A 24,168-nucleotide genomic window follows, 5' to 3' on the forward strand; every position below is an offset into this window, starting at 1 on the left:
ACTTAATAAGTTTGAGCTACCTTGAGATTCAGATAGAGGTTTCTTAGTGGGCAGACAGTTGGGGCTAGAGTAGGGATTTTGAAATCTTTAAATCAGTGCATTGCGGTCATCTGTAAAGGTTTTTTGTTTTAAGGTTATTTTATTGAGATATAATTTACATGCATTAAAATTCACTCTTTTTTAGGTTTCCAGTTTTTGATGAGTTTGACAGATGTGTAGTCATATAATCACCACCGCCATTGAGATATAGAACATTTCCATTATCTCAAAAAGTTCCCTCATACTCCTTTTGTAGATTCTCACCTCCCCCACTCTCACCTCCCCCACATCCAGTCCCTGACAACTACTGATCTGTTTTTTGTCTCTGGAATTTTGCCTTTTCCAGAATGTCATATCAATGAAATCATACGTTATGTAGCCTTTTATATCAGGTTCTTTCACTTAGTGTAAATGCTTTTGAGATTCATTCATGTTATTGCACGTATCAGGTTTTTTTTAATTGAAGTGTGACTGATAAACAGTATCCTGTTAGATTCAGGTATATGTCATAGTGATTCGATATTTATATACATTATGAAAAGATCACCACAATAAGTCTAGTTATTATCTGTCACCATACAACTTTATTACAATACTATTGACTATGTTCCCTATGCTCTGCATTATATCCCCATGACTTATTTATTTTATAACTGGAAGTTTGTATCTCTTAATTCCCTTCACCTATTTCGCCTGCCCCCCTAACTACTCCCCCTTCTCATTACCACGAGTTTGTTGCCTGTATCTATGACTCTGTTTCTGTTTTGTTTGTTCATTTGTTTTTTTTTTAGATTCCACATATAAGTGAAATCGTGTGGTATTTGTCTTTCTCAGTCAGACTTATTTCACTTAGCATAATACTCTTTAGGTCCATCCATGTTGTCGCAAATGGCAAAATTTCATTCTTTTTATCACTGAATAATATTCTGTTGTATATATACCACATCTTTATCCATTCATCTATCGATGGACACTTAAGTTGCTTCCATATTTGGCTATTGTAAATAATGCTGCAGTGAACATAGGGGTTCATATATCTCTTCAAATTAGTATTTTTGTTGTCTTTGGATAAACACCCAGAAGTGGAATTACTGGATTGTATGATAGTTCTATTTTTAATTTTTGAGGAAGCTCCATACTGTTTTCTGTAGTGCTTACACCAATTTATATTCCCATCAGCAGTGCACAGGGGTTCCGTCTTCTCCACATCCCCAACACTTATTTTTTGTCTTTTTGATAATAGCCATTCTAACAGATATTAGGTGATATCTCATTATAGTTTTGATTTGCATTTCCCTGATGATCAGTGATGTTGAGCGTCTTTTCATGTGCCTATTGGCCACCTGTTATGTCGTCTTTGGAAAAAAATCTACTCAATTTCTCTGCCCATGTTTTTATCAGATTGTCTTTTTGATATTAAATTGTGTGAATTCTTTATATACTTTGAATATTAACTCTTTATTGAGTGTATGATTTGCAAATATCTTCTCCCATTCAGTAGGTTGCCTTTTTATTTTGTTGATGGTTTCCTTCGCTGTGCAAAAACCTTTTTTTTTTTTTTTTTTTTTTTTGCTGAGGAAGATTCGCCCTGAGGTAACATCTGTTGCCAGTCTTCCTCTATTTTGTATGTGAGTCACCGCCACAGCCTGGCAACTGATGAGTGGTGTAGGTCTGCGCATGGGAACTGACCCCGGCCACTGAAGCAGAGTGCGCCAAACCTAACCACTAGGCCACTGGGGCTGGCCCACCAGAACTTTTTAATTTAATGTAATCCCATTTGTTTATTTTTGCTTTTGTTGCCCTTGCCTGAGGAGACTGGTCCAAAAAAATATCGCTAAGACCTATGTCAAAGAGCTGACTGCCTACCTTTTCTTTTAGGAGTTTTATGGTTTCTGATCTTAGATTCAAGTCTTTAATCCATTTTGAATTTATTTTTGTATATGGTATAAGATAGTGGTCCAGTTTCATTCTTTTGCATGTAGCTTTTTTCCCAACACCATTTATTGAAGAGATTGTCCTTTCTCCATTGTATATTCAGTAGTTTTTTTTTGTTGCTGAGTAGTATTCTGCTGTATGTTTGAAGGTTTTTAAAAACACATATACCTGGACTCCAAACCCTACTATATCTGAATTCAGAAAGATAGGCAGGAAATAGTAATGTGTTGGAAACTGGATATGGGTATCAGGGGTATAATAGAGTGCAAGGAGGTGACAGGGTCAGTTGTTGTTCACAGGTTGAATGGGGCACTAAGAGGCTGTGCTTAGGTAATTTTTTCAAGTTTGGTTTAGAAGGAAAGGAAATGTGGTAATCCCTTGGAGCTTTCTAAAGGTAAATGGATGGAAAAAACAAACCAGAGTTATAAGAAACAGACAATTGAATAAGAGACCAGAAGGGGTGGGATCAACTGTGTAGACTTGGAGAGGGAGAAAACACCTTTCCCTTTAAGGTGAAAGGGAAGGTGATATGATTGGGCGCTGTTATAGGTGAATTTAAGGATGATGTAGGAATGGTTATCTTAGAAAATTTTTGAGCGTTCATATGAAAGGAAATACAGAGTCATTGATAGTTTTGTAGTAATGGAATGACCTGATGAAGTATTATATTCCTAGGTGAGTCTGGAATGAGTTGGAATGGGAGATCCTAAAGTTAACAAAGTGGCTATGTCTGTGTATCATATCTTAAGGGCTTGGACTTTAGGATTGTCATGAAAAGTGTCAGTAATAGATACTAGAAATATTCATATTTTTTGTGGTTTAGAGGTTATTTTGAGAATTGTTAGCAGTTTAAACTATTAGCTAAAAAATTATTTGAATAAAGATTAATAAACTAATGGAATTGGTGTCATTCAGATTATGCTTAATTTTCCGAGCTTTTGCTTTTATTGTATGTGCCTGTAGAATCACCACTGTGATTCTAAATTAACCTATTTTAGTTCTTATTTGTGAAGACTTCTCTGAATAACCTATAGCACAAAGACGCCTCTAAATACAGACTCCTCTATTTCTGTATTTTAGGCAAGATCCCAATGTTCAAGTATTAACTTTAGGCTGATATTGAAAAATGAAGTGTTTTAATTTTTACTTTCTGAGAATTCAGAGTGCTATAATACGGTGATTGAGTGGTGTTTGCTTTCTTTCAGAACCTCTTGATTCTCATAAGTCTGGAAACATCTTGTGAAGTAAAAGACCATTCAAAACAAAGGCCTTCAGGTTGATTGTTAAATATATAAAATACCAACTGTCTAATTTTAAAACTTTACTTCTATTTCTTCTATAACTTAGAAGTTAAATTTATTGGCAAGCTACTAGCTGAAAAAGGGATGCTACTAGATTATCTACATGTTTTGTTAGTTTTTCTTGTCTTCAAGAATGCTGAGATTTTTCTCAACTTAAAAATAGATAAAAATCTATTAATTTGGAGGTCGTGATAGAATTGGAGAGAAAGACAAGGAGAAAGAAAAAAATAGATTTTACTGTAGAAGCTGTCAGTTCTCTGCTGATGATTTTCAAAATTGCATCACTATCCCTGACTTTGCAGCAGAGGTACATCCAGACACATTTTAGCTTCCTTTGGGACGTCTTCCTTGTGACATCCCTCTAGTGCTTTAGGATAATTATAAAATCAAACTTTTTAGGCCTCTTATTTCTACCACTAGGTTATTTTGAGGAATAGTTAGCACTGCCCTAGTACCACATTTAATAGTTTACTAAAACTTTTTGATTCTTGCTTTCTCGGATCCTTTTTTCACCGTTGCCATTACCATCATCCTAGGGCCAGTCTTGGTAGTTTCAGGCTGGGTCTCTCTGTTATATTTTTAACAGCATCTATATTGTGTTACTCCCTTGCTACAGAGTATGTGATGGTCCTGGTTTTTTTTTTTTTTTTTTTTTTTTTTTTTGTTGGCTCATATCTGAAAGTTTTAGAATTCTTATATAATTCTTATATCTGAGAATTTCATTGAGTGAATTTTACCTTTCCATCCTTATTTTCTAAATCTGTACACAGCCCTTGGTTTAGTAAGCCTGTGAACCTACTGCTGGTATTTCTCTCATATTGTAAGTTCTAGTCATTGCTGGGCCTGTCTCCTCAAATCACAGTGCCCCCTCAAGTACAGAAACTTCTACAGAATTTAAGATGTATCTTCTGTTATAATACTCCATCATATAATGATTAATATTTTGGCACATATCCTGTCGTCTTGATTAGATTATAGGGTCTTCCAGGGCTGGGATGGCTGTTTTTATCTCTACAAAAGCCTTTTTTGACTTTCATGTATAATAATAATAAAAATACGTATTCACAATGCTAATATTTCTGTAGCATAGAATAAACACATGTATTTTTATATCTTCTCTTAAGCTTAGTTTTGTTCCTGGCACAAAGTAGGTCTCTAATGTAGGTGTGTTCAATGAGTTAAATGCAATTAATCAGTTAATAATAGCCACCTTTTATTATATATTTATATTATGCCAGACATTGTGCTAAATGCTTTATACGTATTAAGCTCCTCTAAATCCTTGCAACAGTTGTGTGAAGTAAGTATTGTTATTTACATTAATAATTGTCATATTTATCAATACGGCTAACAAATGATAGAGCTGGGACTTGTACCTTGGTCTCTCTGCTTTTAAAACCACTTAACTGCTATGCTGTGCTCCTTCCCATAAAGTGTGTTTATATGAATTTATATGTTTAAGTTTTCTAAGTTTATATTAAGCATCCTAAGACTATCTCATATTTAAGTGCATGGTTAAAAATATGAAGCTTACTCTGTGAATTTATACTCCTGAAATATAGCATAGTGGTCTACCCCATACATTACGCTGTTAAGAAAAAGTCTGGTTTGACAAGAAATCAGAGGGCAGTATATACCAGTCATAAATTCAGAATTGGAAGTGGTCTTCTCGGGATTCTGACCCCAGAAAGGGGTCAGGCAAACAACTTTCCTAAGAAGTGAGACTCCAAACGAGTCTGGTGTAACTGTGTACAAGCTAAGCCTTGTTACAGAGACTGCAAGATACAGTAAAATAGGATAAAACTATTTCTTTCTTATATAATAGTTTGAAAAAAGTGGGTAGGTAGTTCTTGGCAGGTAGACAGTGCAGTTACATGAAGTGATCTAGTGATCCAAACTAGTTAGGTCAGCTAGGACAGCTTTGCATCTTTAACATGTGGTTTCCCTTTCTAAGTCCAAGGGGACTGCACTAGTTATTGATGTTTCCCAGCTATCAGAAAGGAGTTAAGGAGAGAAGAAGGAAAAGCAGTTTGTATTTAAGGAGATGACCTAGAAGTTGCACAAACCAATTCCTCTTGTATTCCATTAACTTGAACTTGGTAGTATGGCCACACTTAGATGCAAGAGAAGCTGGGAAATGTAGTCTCTAGCTGGGTAGCCATGTGCCCCTGAAAACTCTGGTAGTTTTTGCATTAAAAGGAAGGGAGAAAGCAAACTCTAGGGAACATTTGGTAGTCTTAACCACAGTCTTAGTTTAATTTTCAATATGAACGGCTGTAGAGATTTTGGGATATAATGATGAAGCCATAATAGTGTCTAATAACAATGATAGGGCTAAACGTGGGGCATTTGCTAGATAATGAGTAAGAGATAAATTAGAGGTGTGCCAAGCAACAGCACTGGTTCAGTAGGAGAGCACTATACAATGTTTCTGTTTTCCTATAGCAAGACTCTTTAGTTGAGAAAGCAAGATTATGGGGACCTAGTGGAGGATGTGGTGGGGGTGGGAATTCAGGATTCGAAAATGGCCAAGAGCTTCAGGATTCGAAAATGGCCAAGAGCTTATCTAGAAGGTAGAGGACCTGGGGAAATGAGGGTGGTGGTAAAGGGAACGTTGAAGCGTCAGGCTGCAGAGTGTAGCTCAACCAGAAGGCGTCTGCACTGGAACTAATGAACTAGAGGGCTTGAGTAACTGGAGGGACAGGGTAGGGTGAAAACAGTTATTTATCCTACAGCTGAACAGAAATATTCTTTTGCTTTTGTTTTTTAATGACACTGGGCAAAGGAGGACTACTTCTGTTTTTATAGTGCAAGCTCTATTCCCATTCCAGAGAGATAGGCGTAGTACTTACTCTGTAAATACATTTTCTTTACCGTGTCGGGGGGCCCCAAGACCACCCCCAGGTTCCATTATTCACTGTTAAAACTCAGAGGACTCAGCATATAGTCATACTCAGAGCTAAAACTTATTACAGTGAAAGGATACAAAGTTTATACAAATCAGCAAAGGAAAACACACCATGGAGCAAGATCTAGAGGAAACGAGGTTCAAACTTCCAAGTGTCCTTTCCCAGTGGAGTCACACAGGATGCCTTTAAATCCTCCAGCAATGATGTGCTATTACTGGGGACTGGTCAGGTAGTTCTCAAGGTTTTTATTGGGGACTGGTCGTGTAGGTACCTCTGATTAGCATGTACCAAAATCCAGACTCCCAGAAGAAAAGCAGATATTCAGCATTAACACATTGTACAGTTTAGTCATAGTAAGCCACACTTATCACTTAAGGAAAGTTTCATATCAATGTGGGGAACAGTTTGCCAGTCCAGTTCCCAGATGGCAGCCAAAGTCCAGTCTTGCAAGCAGGCCTTTCCAAAGACAGCAGTCTTAGGCCTGCCATGTTAACTCCTTTCTGCACAGTGTTCTCTGGCTTTATTCATGCTGGTTTTCCAGCTTTCTTGTAGAATGAATGCCTTGTCCCTGAGTAGACAAAGCCATAAATAATAGTTTACAAATTGCTTTCATGTATATTAACTTAATTGATTCTCCCAACAAGTCTGTGATTGAGATTGATAAAAGGAGAGAAATTTTAGCTATTTTGTGGATGAGCAAATAGAATTTAAGGAGCTTAAGTGATGTCCAAAGCTAATAACATTTGGAGACCAGGTTCCATGAGCTCTAAACATTTTAAACACTCTTTTATAAAGATGTATACATTTAAATTTGATCGGCACTGAGAAGGAAAGTTAAAGAAAGGGAATTTTTAAGTTGTGTTTTGATAGCTTCCCATTAAAATTTCCCTCATCTTCATGACTTGGACCCTCCCCCCAATCTTGGAGGAAGAGAGAAAAGAGGATTGTATAGTCATGTTTAGAATGATTATTCTTTTTGAGGATAAAGGGTTGGGGTGAATACTAAATACAGTACTCCTTGAAATGACTACCTCAGAGTAAGTATGAGCAAGTAGGTACTGAAAGAGATGTTTTTATTTCATTCTCATAAAAAAACCCACTATAATACTATTTAGTGGGTTTTGTGTGTGTGTGTGTGTGTGTGTGTGAGGAAGATTAGCCCTGATCTAACATCTGTTGCCAATCTTCCTCTTTTTGCTGAGGAAGATTGGCGCTGAGCTGACATCTGTGCCGTCTTCCTCTATTTTATATGTGGGACGCCTGCCACAGCATGGCTTGATGAGCGGTGCATAGGTCCATGCCCAGGATCTGAACCTGCGAACCCTGGGCTGCCCAAGTGGAGCAAACGAACTTAACCACTACGCCACTGGGCCAGCCCCCTATTTAGTGTTTTGTTAACATTAAACTGATCTCGGGATAAGAAATTTCATTCGAGTTCATTCAAAAATTAGTATTGACTTACTGGCAGGCAACTAAATGTCAGCCACAGTGCTAGACACTAGAATACAGCTGTGCAAAAGAGAGGTATGGTCCCGTCCTCACAGGGCTTATAGCCCAGTAGGAATGGAGACAATAAACAGGCATTTACGACAGTAGTCTGTTAAGCGCCAGGATGGAAGATGTACAGAGTGTCAGTTTAGGGCTCTATTGGGGGAAAGAGAAATTCTGTGGAGGCAAATGGGAGAGGGAACCTAGTCTAGATGTAGGGTGGGGGGTCAGAGTGATCAGGAAGGCTTCTTGTGGGGAGTACATGTAAGTTGAGACCTGGAAAATGAACTAGGCTAATAGGGAAGGACAGAAAAGAGTGTGCCAGACCAAAGAAAAGGCACAATAAAGATAGTTTGAAGTAAAAACTTTGCATTTAAAGAATTTTTTGGAGTAGATATCGGCAGAGGGTGGGAGGAGAGAATAGCCAAAGGCCAAGTCTATTTAAAACTTAGAACTTTATCCTGGGAACAATGGGGTATTAACCAGGGATTTTTAAGTAGGTGATAGACATAGTGAGATTTTCCCACTTTGGGTCACTGTGGAAAATAAATTGGAGGAAAGCGGGAGAGACTGGGAGACTAATTTAAGCAGTGAGATATTGTGGTAGCTCAGACTAGGATCATGTCAGTGTGGTTGTGGTAGTGGTCTGACTTAAGACATTTAGGAGATAGAATGAACACGACTTGGTGACTTCTAGATATTTGGCTTGAACATTTGGGTGAATAGAAACTTTAGTAGGTTGACATTAGAGAAATAAACTTCTGATTAATTCACCACCTGGCTTTCCTGTTTGGGAACACTTCCTTTTTCTTCCTTTGTTTCTTAGTTTTGTGGCACTTGGCTGGTTTTTGGGCTAGTGGCCATCAAACTTTTCTCTGACTAGTTCTTTATCTCAAAACTTTTCAGTGGAAGAACAGATCATGTTCTGCCATAAGATTATGATGGCATCCAGCTGTCTTGTATTCCTTGGAAGAGAGGGTATCCAAAATTGGGGGGGGGGTAGTCAAAGAAGTGCTTATTGAAATGAATGAAGTTTTGGTACTAGATTAGAGGATATAGAAGAGCATAATGTGAAAGTAAATATCTTCCTTCCTTTCTCCAATTCCCGGTTTTATTTCCTAGGGGTCACTTCTTTTAACAGTTGTTTGTGTATCTTTGTATTAAGTTTTATCTTTCTTTAAAATGTTTAATGCACATGCCAGCATATTGATGTGTTTGTCTGCCTCCACTCTGATGGTATACATACTGTTTTGAACCTTGCTTTTCTTCACATAATAATTACCTTGGAGATCTTCCTGTATAGCTCTATCTCATCCTTTTAAAGGCTTGCACAATATTCCTCTGAATGATTGTACTCCAATTTATTTGTCAAGTCTCCTATTGGAGACTTGGTATTAGTACCTATTGGTGGGTATTTTAGTTGTTTCTAGTTTTTTCCCCCTTTAATACATTTAGTGCTGCAGTAAACATGCTTGTATTGTTTATGATAAACCCAGATTTGTATCACAGGTCTATCATGAATGAGCTGTGAAACCTTAGATCTGTTAGACCTTGTAAAAACATTTAACTTATTTTTGTGTCTGTATGCAGGCTTCTAATTTAAACAAAGATGGATTTTTAAAAAATAGACTTTAGTTTTTAGAGTACTTTTAGGTTCCCCCCCAAATTGAGCAGAAGGTACATAGATTTCCCATATATCCATGCCCCTACACATGAAAGGTAGATTTTAAAAGTTTCTGCCTAATGAATTGTGAAGAAATTGCTAGAACCATTGTGGCAGATATTTGTATATCTCTAGAATTATTAGAGTTAATTGTAAAATATCACAATTAAAATAAAGTTACAAGTTTTATAACTGGGACAAGAAGGCATTGTATTTGAAAGAGACAGCTATCTCTAGTAGCATGTCAATAATTCACCAAATGTTTATTGAACTCTTGATATGTGTCACACTGTTTTAAGTGTTGAAAAGGTAAAACACTATTCCTGTACTAATTATAGATATAGTTGAGGCATCTGAGGACTAGAGAAGTTAAGGCACTTTTCTAAGATCACAGTCAGTCAGTATGTGGCAGAGTTGGGATTAAATCCAAGCTTGGCTGATTCAGAGCCCATTCTTCTGTTTCTGTCATGTTGCATGTGGGAAATGATTCTTGGTTTTAGCATATTGTCTGTTAGGTTGTGGATTAATAGCCCATTGTATTTAAGGCATTTCTGTGACTGCATTAGTCCTATCAGCAAAATACACAGATGTAATCTTTGGTTTTTCTGGAAGAACATACTGATATATGTTAAAATACAAACCCAGTGAAAGACAGCATTTTTAAGGCAAACTGAAATGTCTCTATTTCATGAACCAACCAAATAATGTAATATAGTAGTTTATTGAAGTTCATAAATTCAAAGGCGGTATTTTTTGCTAGACTGAATTCAACACAGAGTTCAGATTAGTGAGCCAGTTTACATGCTGACCACTCTGGGTCCTGTGATTATTAAGGCTTGGTTTTCCAGTTGCTTGTCATCTGGGTGGAACACAAGCTTGCTGTGGCTTCCAAGAATGTGTATGTGTACTTGTCTGAAATGGCGGAGTTGGGACACAGGGAAGTTGAGAAAGGAGCCCTTCTGTTTTCTTGTTTATTAGATGAGCCTGAGTTCCTCGTAGATGGGCTTTGTTGAAGAGTTGGGTTCTAGCCATGGTTGCACGAGCACTCTGCGCAGGACCAGCCCTTATTGAGTTAAAGCACCCTTTAAAAAAAAAGTTGGCGTTGCTAGTCTGCACCAGCTGCCAGACAGCACTTAGTTTACAGAATACTTTGATTTTCTTTAATCATATATTTAAAGTAGAAGAGATAAAGGAATTGAAAAGTAGTCATAATTTGCTTCTATAAAAACCTCAGACTCTTCAGTGAAACAAAAGAACAGGATGTTACTCGTGAAACGGTAGGACTGAATAAATGAAGCCTTTTGCAAAAATAGATTTTGTCATGGGCGATAGATTTCTTAAAGGCTCCCAGTCCCTCATGTCCCGTTGCTAGGATTTAGCCTTTTTGCATTGCAGCATGGAGAGGCTTTTATTTGAATTAAATTCAGACTTCTTGGTATGTCACCTGATAGTCTTGTGGTTTCAGATGAATATGGTTCATTGCTATTATTAACCTGGGTTGGTAGTTGTGCATAACTGGAGTTTTTAGGGATTTTGAAACATGGACCTGCTTAAGAGAAATAGAGATGTCGCTAATGTACAGCTTAACTCAAGGTGTTATTTTCAAATGCTGTTAACATTAGACTCAGCCCAAATCTAGTTATAAATTTGGTGATATGTTTGCTTTAAAATATCTGAAGTAAAAATTTAAATTCTGAGATTTTAGATATACTTATTTTATGAAGTTAATTAAAATTATGGTGATAAATTTAATTATAATTAGAATGACTTCTTGAGAATGTTTTAAGCAAGTGGTAATAATTATTTAAAATATCTAATTTATAAATACTGTATATTAGTTCTTGGTGTACGTGTGTCTTATTCTCTGTCATTGATTGCTCTCCTTTCTCATGTTTACATAGAAACACTCGCTACGGGTATTTGGAAAGCAGTGTGCTTTTGTGTATGTATCTCATATACATATTTATAAGTAAAATTTAAATCTAAAACTTGACATTATATTATTCAACTTACTGATCATAATCCAATTATTTTTATAGTTAATGTTGTTTTTTAATTTTTCTGACGTGGACCTGAATTTATCTGGTAAGTTTTTGATGCTCTGTGAACATCTTAACTATGTGTGCCCACTTAGTCATTTATGACTTGAATTAGATAATTTGAATTAGTAGTGAATTTAGACTAAATTTTGTTTTTAAATTTTAAATAAATCTTACTATGAAAGTTTACAAATATTTTTTCAATATGTGTAACCCAGTTGAACAACTTGGATAATGGCTCTCTCAATTGTTTGAGCTTATTTTAGCATTCTTCCAGTGTTCCATTGCACTTTCTTAAGTTCTCAGGTGTACAGAAATAATGTCAGAAAGTTAAAAACCCCGTGGGTCAAGTATATTTCAGTTAGGTGTATGTGTTACTGAAAAATACTAAGTAAATATGTTAGCAGATATGATACATAGTATCCTCTCATAGTATAGAAATTCACTCTTGCTGCGGTTCCATTTCACCATGAATTCATGCTGTAGATTATTAATTTCTCTTCTCTGAAATACTTTATGTAAAATTTTACTTTGTGTATATGATTTTATACATGTGAGATTATGGGATAAGGATAAATGGATTTGGGGATCTTTAATGCTGGTAATAGTTTATATTTTTATCTTACAGTGTTTTTTCACATATATTATCTAATTTGATTAAACGATGATAGTAATCATCATTGATATTTGTACCACCAAGAAGTACAGTCAAGTAGCTGACTGTACTTGTCATTGAAATATAAATGACAGTCACCAGGATTTCATTAGTTCTGGGTATAATTGAATTTAGTATGACTAAAGACAGACTAAAGATTATCTAGTGTTATTATAATATTTAGTTTATTAAAATGTGGTTAGAGAATAATAACTGGATGTAAACAACCTATGTAAAAATCAAAATTTTTCTGATAAGAAAAAGACCTAAATTGGTAACTAAGTTCTTTGGAACTGAGATTAACAAATAAATCATGGGATTATTTTTCTGTCAGGTTAGAGAATTATAATTCCTTAGAGAAATAATTACTGTACATAAATACTATACATACGGGCTTCCAGCATTAAAATGGTACCTCCTGAAATAGCCATTTATTCACTTACTTGTTCAGTAAATTAATTCAAGTTCTTTTATATTCCTTATCTCTCCCAGCTTCTCCCAATGGTACTTAGGAAAATACTGAAACATGAAAAACAAAAACAAAGTATAAAATAAAATTTCTGATAAACAAGTTGTCAGTCTGGGAGAAATTCCCACTATTTACAAAATCAGTTTGAATTATATTGAAAAGCAAAATTGGTACAATAATGGCACCTTGTCACTGATGATCCTACCTGCTTAAGAAAATTTCTTTTAAGCACTTCTTTAATATGTGACTCCTCCCAGAAGTGCAGTGATATTCTGAATAGCGATCTATATTTTTTCTTGTTTTCCATGCTTTAAAAACTTTCTGCCTTGTAGTTTTTACATGTATTTTATGGTTCTGATAATTTTCTGTATATGATTCTTCTAATTTTGGTCTATTTCCAGACCTTAGGTCTTTCAGCCCCTAAGCTGGGGTTAGACTTATTGACTTAGGTTCTTGACTCTACAAAAAAATATTGAGTACTATCTATAAACTGAGTAAATAATTGTCTGATTTTCATATGTAGTTCTATTCTTCACATGTGTATAGATGTTCTTTTGAGTAATACTATACTGAATTCACAGTAGCTTTCAGTCATATTTTCTCAGGTACTGGATACCAATTTTTTTTAAACATTAAGAAGGTGTCCTTTTACTAGAAATGATTGAGAATATAGACTATATGTTCACAATTATTATTTTTTTAAATGCACAGTAAATATATCAAAAGGAAAATAAGCTCTCTTGTCTGATACAGTTGGGACTCCCAGATTAATGGAAAAAGTTAATTGAAGTGAGGAATTTAAAGAATTATACATCTTGTAACATTCTATTTTTGGCTTAAAACATAAATATACATTCATTTGCCAGTCCTTTGCTGGTTAGTTACAGAGGGAATGGTGAATGTTCTTTCTGTGTTATGTGACCAAAACACTAAAATGTTTGTAAACTGAAAAAGCGTTGTTAAGACTTCGGTATTTTGCTTTCATGAGACATATTTAAACACTGGCTAGTTTGCAGCAGATTTCTCTAAAGCATAATTTATGTACAGGTTTTTAAAAAACTCGGATCAATTTCCCCATGTAGAGAAAATATTTGTCCAATTGATTATGGTGCTTTTGGCTATGATCTGATCAGTGACCAGTTCTTGGCATGTTGGTATTATGTTGGGAAAGCTTTTTGCTTATCTCTTGTAGCCTAATTTAGCATTCTTCCCTCTCTCCCTCCCTCCCTTTCTCCTTCTCTTCCTCCCTCCATCCTTCCCTTCTTTCCCTAATAATTCATCCTTCACCAAACTCAGAATGTTTTCGTCTTTTTTTTTTTTTAACTTTTTTTTTGTGAGGAAGATCAGCCCTGAGCTAACATCTGATGCCAATTTTCCTCCTTTTTTTTTTTTTTTTTTTGCTGAGGAAGATTGGCCCTGAGCTAACATCTGTGCCCATCTTCCTTTTATATGGGACGCTGCCACAGGATGGCTTGACAAGCAGTGCGTTGGTGCATGCCTGGGATCCGAACCTGTGAATGCCAGGCCTCCAAAGCAGAGGGCGCTCACTTAACCGCTTGCGCCACTGGGCAGGCCCTCAGAATGTTTTCTAATACTGGGGACAGTTTCTCTAATTGTGCATGCATAGCTTTTGAAACTCGGCTGCCCTTTCTCTGTGTTTCTTGAAGAGCATAGGGTGTTAATGGTTTCTCAGAGCTAGTCTGCATCATCTTGCATATTTCCATTTCAGTGAGACAGCAATGATGGATGAGGCTCAGGAAAGAGCAACTAACATAGTACCAGGTACATGGTAGGCACTGTACAAATAATTATTGAATGAATGAACTTAAAATCTTCAGATTGGATAAGTATACTGTATAATAGATTTTTCTAGACCCTTTGATGCTAAGTAGAAGTGAAAATGTATGGATGATCAATTGGAAGTAGTAGAAAAAGAAAAGAGACCAGTTGGTATTTGTCTACAAGTGCATGAAATTGTGTTTTAAGATGATGGATGAGGCAGAAGAGTTGGTCGAATAGAAAAAAAAGGTGAATTATTTAGATATTTTCTTTAAGCGTGACGATCGTTAATGTGTAGAAATACAAGCTGGCGTTTAGCCTGGTGTTTTGCAACCATTTTTTTTACATTATTGTCCCCGTAAGGAGCCTTTTTTTGACATTTTTTCCCTTAATTGCCCCCCCCATGAAATTTTAATACCACAGATATACTGTGTATTTGCCTATGTATTGTGGCCCTTTGGAGGGCCACACCCATTGTAATATTTAAGGTTTTTTTCCTCTCTCTCTCTCCCTCCCCCCCAACCAAAATTTGCCTCCTTGGAAGCCATCTTGCTCTTGTTGAGAATGCATGATTTAGCCCTAATTTAGTAGCCAGTAACATGTCTTATAGGAATCATATGGTCTTCTGAGGTGCATCGTCAGTGTGTAAAGGGGTATCTATTCCAGCATGTTTATTTTCTATTAGCATTCTTTGAAGGTGTCAGATAAAAAATATGTAGAGCAGATAAGCTGACATAACCTATAAATAACATCTGTGTAGAATCTTAAAATAGTTTGTGGTTCATCATTGAGTAGTTTTCTTACTAAGGTTTAAATTAGCTCAACACAATAGCTTAATACTGAGGAAAGTTTTGCTATAGTATAATAGATAATTTTTGTGAATGGTGATGATGTGCTTACCACTGTTAATGATTTGGCTTAGTTATGTCTTCAGTTAAATTTTGATAAAAAGAGACAAAGTAGAAAGCATAGTGGATTAGATATCAGAAGATTTAGGTTCTAGTATAATAAAGGCTCATTCCAAACCCTTTGAGTGCTGAGCAGAAGTGAATACCAGTGGAAGATAGAGATGGGAGTGAAAGGAAGGGAAGACACCAACCAGCACTAACCAGAACAGTGAATTTAGGTAGGTCATTTTTGCTTCTCTTTCACTTCTTTCATTTGAAAATAAATAAATTTAGGGTGACTATTACCATTTAAAATTATTTGCATATTAAAGGAGTCCCTTTGGGGTTATTGTTTGTTATTGTTTAATATCATGTTCTCCTAGTGTATTTCAAATAGAATTAATTTGTCAGGCAACTTTTTGTTAACAGATCTATTTAGTCAATTTCATGTGTTTATGAAATTCAGAATTCACATCTTCTTTCCATTATCAGGTAAAGAGAGTCAAGGCTTTATCAGTAAACACTCTCCATTTCAGGAACATACTCTGTGGAAGTGCAGATGTCTTCGCAGATAGCTTAGGACCACCTTTCTTTTTTTTTTTTGGAGTAATGAATGACTCTAGGGACTTCTGTTATAAGACCAAAACAACTTCACACAAGATTTCCATTTAAATATAAGGCTATGTTATTTCCAACTCTATCCCTTCTTATTCTTTGTCCCATCTACCTATCAAAATTTTTACCTTGGCTCTTTTTTTGCTCTCTGCTATTCTCATATTTTATTTCCTTCATTTCCCTTCACCTACTTTACAAAGAAAATAGGGCTATTAAACATGAATTCTTCTCAACATTGTACCGTCATATCTACAAATCTTTCTGTACTCATGTTCATCTTTGCCTCCTTTCTTTCCATCCTAGTGCAAGGTTTATCCTTTCTTCTGTTTGAGGCTAATCCTTTCACCTGTACTCTATATTGTGTCCTCCTCCACTTCCTCAGAGGCCTTGCTTTATCAGCCACTGTCTCCCTTCCACTTCACATTCTTTGAGATCAATATGTAAACATGTTCAGTTGTGCCCTTTTTATTTTATTTTATTTTATTTTATTTTATTTTATTTTATTTATTTATTTATTTATTTATTTATTTATTTATTTATTTATTTATTTATTTATTTATTTATTTATTTTTTGTGAGAAAGATAGGCCCTGAGCTAACATCTGCCAGTCCTCCTCTTTTTTTGCAGAGGAAGACTGGCCCTGGGCTAACATCTTTACCCATCTTCCTCTATTTTATATGGGATGCTGCCACAGCATGGCTTGGCAAGTGGTGCGTCGGTGTGCACCAGGGATCCCAACCGGCGAACCTTGGGCCGCCGCAGCGAAGCATGCACACTTAACCGCTTGCGCCACTGGGCGGGCCCCCAGTGTGCCCTTTTTAATAACAAAATAGCTGTCACTCTATGTCAGCTTTTCTTTGTCTCTTTCCTTGACAGTTATCTTAAACTCACTATGTTCTCCGCTCCCATTCTCTCCTCAATCCTTTGCAATCTGACCCCAATACTCTTTATTCCTTAGAATTGTTCTTGCCATGGTCACCAGTGACTTCTTTGTTTCTAAAGCTAGTGGATGCTTTTTAGTGACTGCCATGGTATTTCTTCTTCCTCTCTAAAATGCTCTTCTTTCCTGGTTTCCATGAGACCACTTTCCTGATTTTCACCCTATGTCAGTCTGTCTTTTGTAGTTTCCCTTGCATAACATCAAAACATGGTTTAGTAAAAGCAGTTCAGTGGGATGCAAATCATTGTGCTTTAAGGATGAATCTCTGGTTTAGCTTGAGTTTCTAGGGTCAGTATTTCATCAATTCCTAACACAGACATTTGCTAAGGATTAGACAGGAATAAACTAAAATTGTATTTACTGTTAGGAATTTGGGATGAAGATATTTTATGTTGCCAGTTATGGATTAACATGCATCGATGGGGTTAGGGTTAAGGTTCTCTTAAGGAAATGAAGGAACCCAATCAAGAGTTGTGAATGATAAATTGACCATTCAGCCTGATATAACTAATGGCAAACAGCTCCTGAAATGGCAGTTCTCTTATTTCTTAGCAACTGTCCCATCAGTTATAGTTTGTTGTTTACCAGACTAGGATCTCCACCATAGGGTTCATTGTTTTCTCTCTTTCCCTCTCCTCCACATCTCACTCACTCCATTAATCTTTTTAATTGTGAAATATAATGCACATATAAAAGTACATAAAACAAATGCAGTGGCTTTTGTTGTTGTTGTACTGTAAAGTAAATATCCATGTAAGCCCTATCCAGTCAAAAAATAGAACATGTTCACTGCCCCAATACACCTGGTATATCCCTTCTTGGTTACACCTCCACCACCTCCCACCTTACTCCCAGTGGTAACCACTCTCCAAACTTTTGAAGCCATCACTTCTTTTGTTTTCCCTATAGTTTTAAAAATTAAATGTGCACCCCTAGATAAAACTTTGCCTGATTTAAACCTTTCTGTAAACGGAAAAATACAGTAACTGTCTGTATGTGTGTCTCATTGTCTGATTTCTTGTGCTCAGGGTCATTCCATATTTTTGCCTGTAGCTGAAGTTCATTCATTGTGTTTGGTGTATAGTGTTTTGTTATCTGCATATACCATAATATGTTTACCCTTTCTACTATTGATGAATGTTTGAATTGTTTCCAGTTTTCAACTATTATGAACAGTGCTGCTATGAACATTCTTGTATAATGGTAAACTTTTCTGGAATGGAATTGCTGGTGTCAACTTTGGTTTTACTAGATTTTGTCTATTTAGTTATATATATTAAAAAAGAGATTGTGCCAATTTTTACTCAACATCAGTATATATGAGAATTTCCACCACGTTTGGGCATTCATTACTTTTTTACTTGCTATTGTTTTATAAGTACTTAGTTGCTGTTATTTAAACAGAAAATTGTTTCTGTTTTTACATTTCTATTTTAAAGAAACAGTAACAAAACTTTTTAAAAATGTAGATTAACGTTATGCCATCTGGGTCCATACCATGAAATCAGTATGTATTTTCGTTATATCAAATGTACTTAGGTATTTTTCTTAAGTTAGCTATTTTTAGATTCATATGGGATGACTATATTTTATATACACTGAGTGAAACTTGCCACAACTTTTATTTTTACTTTTTAATCTAAAATGTCATAGCTGTATAAGTTTTCAGCCCTAAACTAAATGTTGGTATTTTATAAAAAGATCTGCTATATATTCTTTAGCAATAATGCAACTTTGGGTTTTATTATATAGGTTTTATTTCTAGGAATTTATGTGGGAATTTATTAAAATAATACTAATGGATCTCTATTTTTCTTTAAAGTTGGCCTTTGCCAGAGTTTGATCCAAGCCAAATTCGACTGATTGTATATCAAGACTGTGAAAGACGAGGGAGAAATGTCTTGTTTGACTCCAGTGTTAAGAGAAAAAATGAGGACATATCAGTATCGGTGAGCATCATTATTGATTTGGAAATTTAATGGTAAATATTTTAATTCAAGAAAGAATGAGTAAAATTTCAATTATGGTACTTTTGTTTGTCAGTACAAAACATCTTTACTGTATTTTTAAAATTCAGAGCACTGATTTTGAGAATTTTTAAAGAAAAAAACACTCGCCTTATTGGTCATCAGTCTAGTATCAGAGAACATTTAGTTTGACATTATTTCCTTATATAATTGTATTGTGAGATATGACTAGAGCTACAGGGATCCTTATAGAGGATCTGGTCCAAACCTCTCATCTCATATTTATGGGAAGTGTCACCTAGAGAGGTGAAATTATTTGTCTGAAGGTGCAAAGCAAGTTAAATATCTACTCCTTAGTTCATCGTATTTTCCCCTACTCTACAGTGGTAGCGAGAGCATCTGTTCTGTTAACTTTCTGTGTCATATTTTGAACTAATTTATGATGAGTAGCAGTAGTTATATGGACATTTGCTTTGTTGTCCAAGAAAACCTAGGTGATTGCGGTTATCTTTGTTGCTGCTACTGCCATTAGACTCAGTTCCCTGGACCTGTAATCTGGACATGGAAGCTGGAATTTTTTCTCTCGTCTCCTAAATTGACAGTTTTCACTAATATTTCAGTAAACAACTGAAAACAAAATAATTTGGGAAAACTTTTCCTACCAGTAGAATTGTCTTTTAAAGGAAACAAATGTTTATTTTTTGAGACTTGGGAGTTTGTATTTGAGATTTTGTCTTCTTAGAAAAATTTGATATATTGGCTATATTCTGATGTCTTCTTTACAACTACATCCTCAGCATCTACTACAGTGGCATATAATAGGTACTTGACTCATTTTTGAGTTACTTTGATTGCCAGATTTTATGATGTCCTTCTAATTACTAACATACTTTTCAATTTTCTGGAGATTGTGCTTTGTTTAGGTTTCTTAGCCATTCTCTGGACACTTTTTTCAATTTGATAAGAAAAAAGCATTGCAAAATTTTCCTAAGTATTGTTTATTTGTTTGTTTGCAAACAACTAATTATCTACATAGTATTAGGCACTTGAAGATTTAGCAGTTAGGCACCATTTTAGGGGAGGTAGACATTGGACAAATGAGTACACAGATAAATCATTCCAAGTTGTGATTAAGTATTGTGAATGAAACACACAGAATGCTTATGAGATTCCACAGGAAGGAACCCAGTTTTCTTCAATTGCAGTGTTGGGGTAATAAGGAAGGTCTCATTGAGGAAGTGAAATTCAAGCTGAGATCTGAAGAAATTGAGGGCATGGAATAGGGGATGAGTATTCCTGGTAGCAGGACTAGCAAATGCATTCTACAAAGTGACTGAGGAGCTGAGTGAATTGAAGAAACTGAAAAAAGGCCGATCTGGCTGGATTGGTAGTAAGTAGTATGTCAAGTCGCTAGAGATGAAGTTGAAGAGAGATGGAGCAGCAGCCAGAGTATGTAGGGCCTTATAGGTCTCTGGGTTAGAAGTTTAGATTATATCCTAAATACAAAGGGAAGCCATTAAAGGAATCTGGTGTACATTTCAAAAAATTGCATATATGATCAATTAATTTATGACAAAGGAGCAAAGAATATAAAGGGAGAAAGGGATAGGTTTCTTCAATAAATGATGATGGGAAAACTGGACCACTAACACCATACACAAAAACTAACTCAAAATGGATTACACTTGAATGTAGTACCTGAAACCATAAAACTCCTAGAAGAAAACGTAGACAGTAAGCTCCTTGACATTGGTCTTGGCAGTGATTTTTTTGGATTTGACGCCAAAAGCAAAGGCAACAAAAGCAAAAATCAGCAAGTTGGAACTACGTCAAACTGAAAAACTTCTGCACAGCAAAGGAAACCGTCAACAAAATGAAAAGGCAACTTACCGAATGGGAGGAAAATATTTGCAAATCATATCTGATAAAGAGTTAATATTCAAAATATATAAAGAACTCATATAACTCAGTTGGAAAAAAAACAATCTGGGAAGAGTCCGAGATTGTTGCGTTGGAAGATCCTGAACTCATCTCCCATAGACACACCAGATCTACAGCTACATTTGGATTGTTTCCCCTTGAAAAAGATGTGAAAACTAGATGAACTGCTTCTCCACAACAAAGGATAAAAGGACACATCAAGATGGGTAGGAGAGGCAGAGACACGGTCTGATCAAAAACCCCACCCCCAGTGCAGCGACGCACGATAGGGAGGGATCTCACCAGTCCAGCTTTTCTCCTGGAGGAGTGAGGGTTTTGTACCCCACATCAGGCACCCCAAACCCTGGGATCTGAACTGGAGAGTTGAACCCCCAAAATGTCTGGCATAGAAAACCAATGGGCTGATGTCCATAAGACTCAAATGGCAATAGGGAACTGAGATTCTCCTTTTAAAGAGCTTGCTTGCAGTCTTTTTTTTTTTTTTTTTTGGTGAGGAAGATCAGCCCTGAGCTAACATCCATGCTAATCCTCCTCTTTTTGCTGAGGAAGACCGGCTCTGAGCTAACATCTATTGCCCGTCCTCCTCCTTTTTCTCCCCAAAGCCCTAGTAGATAGTTGTGTGTCACAGTTGCACATCATTCTAGTTGCTGTAGGTGGGACGCGGCCTCAGCATGGCCGGAGAAGTGGTGCGTCAGTGCGCGCCCGGGATCCGAACCCGGGCCACCAGTAGCGGAGCACGCACACTTAACCGCTAAGCCATGGGGCCAGCCCCTTGCGTGCAGTCTTAGTCACCCTTGGACCTAGTGCAAAAGCAGCAGTCTGAAAAGTGCCTCGTCTGTATGTGAAGATTCATTTGCTAATCTTAAGACATCTGCTGGAGGGGCAGGAGACAGTTGAAACTTTCTCTGTTGAGGTGGAGGCGCTGGCAGATGCCATTTTTGCAGTCTTTGCCTATCCAGCTAGCACAGATGGGTGAGCTTGGCCTCGGCATCCTCCCGTTGCCTTGCTAAGGTAGACGAGGGTGAGCAGTCACGGCACTCGCTCTCTGCCTTGCTGAAGCCAAAGGGCATGGGTGGATACAGCGCTTACCTTCTCCGTTGCTAGGGCAGGCGAGGACAAATGGTCACGGCGTTTTCCCATTCCTTTGCTAAAGTCTGTGAGCTTGGATGGTTGCAACACTCCCACACTCCTTTGGTGGGGCCGGCAAGCACCATCAGTGACAGCATTTACCCACTCCCTTCCTAAAGCCAGGGCATGCACACAGACAAGGCACTCTACTACTGCATCACTGAAGCCCACAGGCGTATGCAGCCAAGACATTTTCCTGCTGCCTTGCTGAAGCCAGCGAGCATGCCCCGCCCCCTACACTCCAACTGCCTTAGTAAAGCCAGCAGGCCCTGCACAGTTCACACAGGGGCCGCCCCTTGATCCCCTGGTGCTGGTAGCCAAGGTTTCTGGCATTCTTGGGCTTCACAGGACTATAACAATTGGAAAGACAGTTCTTGACAGGGTACCACCCCCAGGGTACTGCACAGACAGCAGACTGAAACACACCCCTGGTCTTCTTGTGAAAAAGGCCTATTTACTTATCCTAGAGCTTCAGCCTGAGGGACAGGCTTCAGGTTTCTCACACATCTAGAGACTACGGAAGCAGGGAGACACCATCCTTGCACAGTGCCTTGGCCTTGCTACAGCTTAACAATACCTCCCAGAAAGGAACTTATACACTCATCTGGTGCCCAATTTTTGCACCTGTCACCTGGAGGACACCTCCAGATCTGCTGATCTGGAGGCCAACAGGGTTTAGGATTGCAGCCCCACAGGACTGTATATATTTGCATGCTTTAAAGCTGCTGCCCCAGGGTCTGGCTTCCAGTCAGCCTGAAACTAGGTGCTAACTGAGATTCCTCCCCTTGGAACACTGACAGGTCTGGGCACACTCTCAACAATAGGGACCTGACAAGATAAATCATGCTGTTTAGACAAATCACAAAGATTTGAGAGATAACCCAAAACTAGGGAAAGGTTGAATGGTAAGGTTCATCACCTACACAAGGCCACTCCTTCAAGACTGAGAGGTAGATGTTTTGCCTCCTGCATAGAAACAAACACAGACTCAAGCAAAATGAAGAAATAGAAAAATGTGTTTCAAATGAAAGAATGAGACAAAACTTCAGAAAAAGACCTTGATATGGAGATAAATAATTTACCTGATAAAGAATTCAAAGTAATGGTCATAAAAAATGGTCAAAAAAATGGTCCTTCTTCTCAGGAGAAGAATGAATGAACACATTGAGAACTTCAACAAAGAGAAAATATAAGAAAGTACCCACCAGAAGTTATAGAGCTGAAGAGTACAATAACTGATCTGAAAAATACAGTGAAGGGGTTCAGCAGCAGATTGGATGAGGCAAAACAGATCAGCGAGAGAGAGAGAAAGGGGCAGAAAACTTATTTGAAGAAATAATGGTTGAAAACTTCCCTAACCTGAGGAAGGAAACAGACATCTAGGTCCAGGAGGCCCAGAGAGTTTCAAAAAAGATGAATCCAAAGAGATCCACACCAAGACACATTGTAATTAAAATGTGAAAAGTTAAAGATAAAGAGAGAAGCTTAAAAGCAGCAAGAGAAGTACAACTTGTTATGTACAAAGGAAACCCCATAAAACTATCAGCAGATTTTTCAGCAAAAACTTTGCAGGCCAGAAAGGAGTGTCATGACATATTCAAAGTGCTGAAAGGAAAAAATTTCCAACCAAGAATACCCTACTCAGCAAAGTTATCATTTAAAATTGAAGGAGAGATAAAGAGTTTTCCAGACAAGCAAAAACTAAAGGTGCTCATCACCACTAAACCAGCCTTACAATAAATGTTAAAGGGACTTCTTTAAGCTGAAGAGAAATGACACTAATTAATAACAAGAAAAAATATGAAAGTAAAAGTCACACTGGTAAGAATAAATATATAGTAAAGGTAGAGGATTAATCACTTAGAAAGCTAGTATGAGGGCTAAAAGGCAAAAGTAGTAAAATTAAATAAAACTATAATAATTAGTTAAGGGTTACATAAAGTAAAAAGATGTAAAATGTAACATCAAAAACAAAATTTTGGTGAGGGGAGTAAAAAGTAGAATTTTGGAACATGTTCAAATTTAAGTTCCTATCAACTTAAAATAGACTGTTATACACATGGGATATTATATGTGAACCTCACAAATGAAAAACTTACAATAGATACACAAAAGAAAATGAAAGGAATCTAAATATGAAACTAAAAACAGTCTTCAAACCACAAGGGAAGAGAGAAAGAGAGTAAGAAAGAAACAGAGAGGAACTATAAAAACAGCCAGAAAACAGTTAACAAAATGGCAATATGTACATACCTGTCAATAATTACTTTAAATGTAAATGGACTAAATTCTCCCATCAAAAGACATAAAGTGGCTGAGTGGATGAAAAAAACAAGACTCATCTATATGGTGCCTACAAGACACTCATTTCAGAAGTAATAACACACAGGCCGAAAGTGAAGGTATGGAAAAC

At 36.8% G+C, this 24,168-nt stretch overlaps 1 protein-coding gene across 2 annotated transcripts in view; it reads left to right on the forward strand.

Moving 5' to 3' along the window:
- The window catches only part of FNIP1 (folliculin interacting protein 1), a 133,256-nt gene that overhangs the window by 29,836 nt on the left and 79,252 nt on the right, over window positions 1-24,168 (forward strand). For both annotated transcript variants that reach the window (XM_004420231.3, XM_004420232.3), the window contains exon 2: window positions 18,542-18,668. In XM_004420231.3, coding sequence (XP_004420288.1) covers window positions 18,542-18,668 — 127 coding nt within the window. The remainder of the gene's footprint in view (window positions 1-18,541; window positions 18,669-24,168) is intronic.

This window comes from Ceratotherium simum, chromosome 4 (genome assembly GCF_057802395.1).
Source record: "Ceratotherium simum simum isolate JZ-2026a chromosome 4, ASM5780239v1, whole genome shotgun sequence".
Lineage (NCBI taxonomy): Eukaryota > Metazoa > Chordata > Mammalia > Perissodactyla > Rhinocerotidae > Ceratotherium > Ceratotherium simum.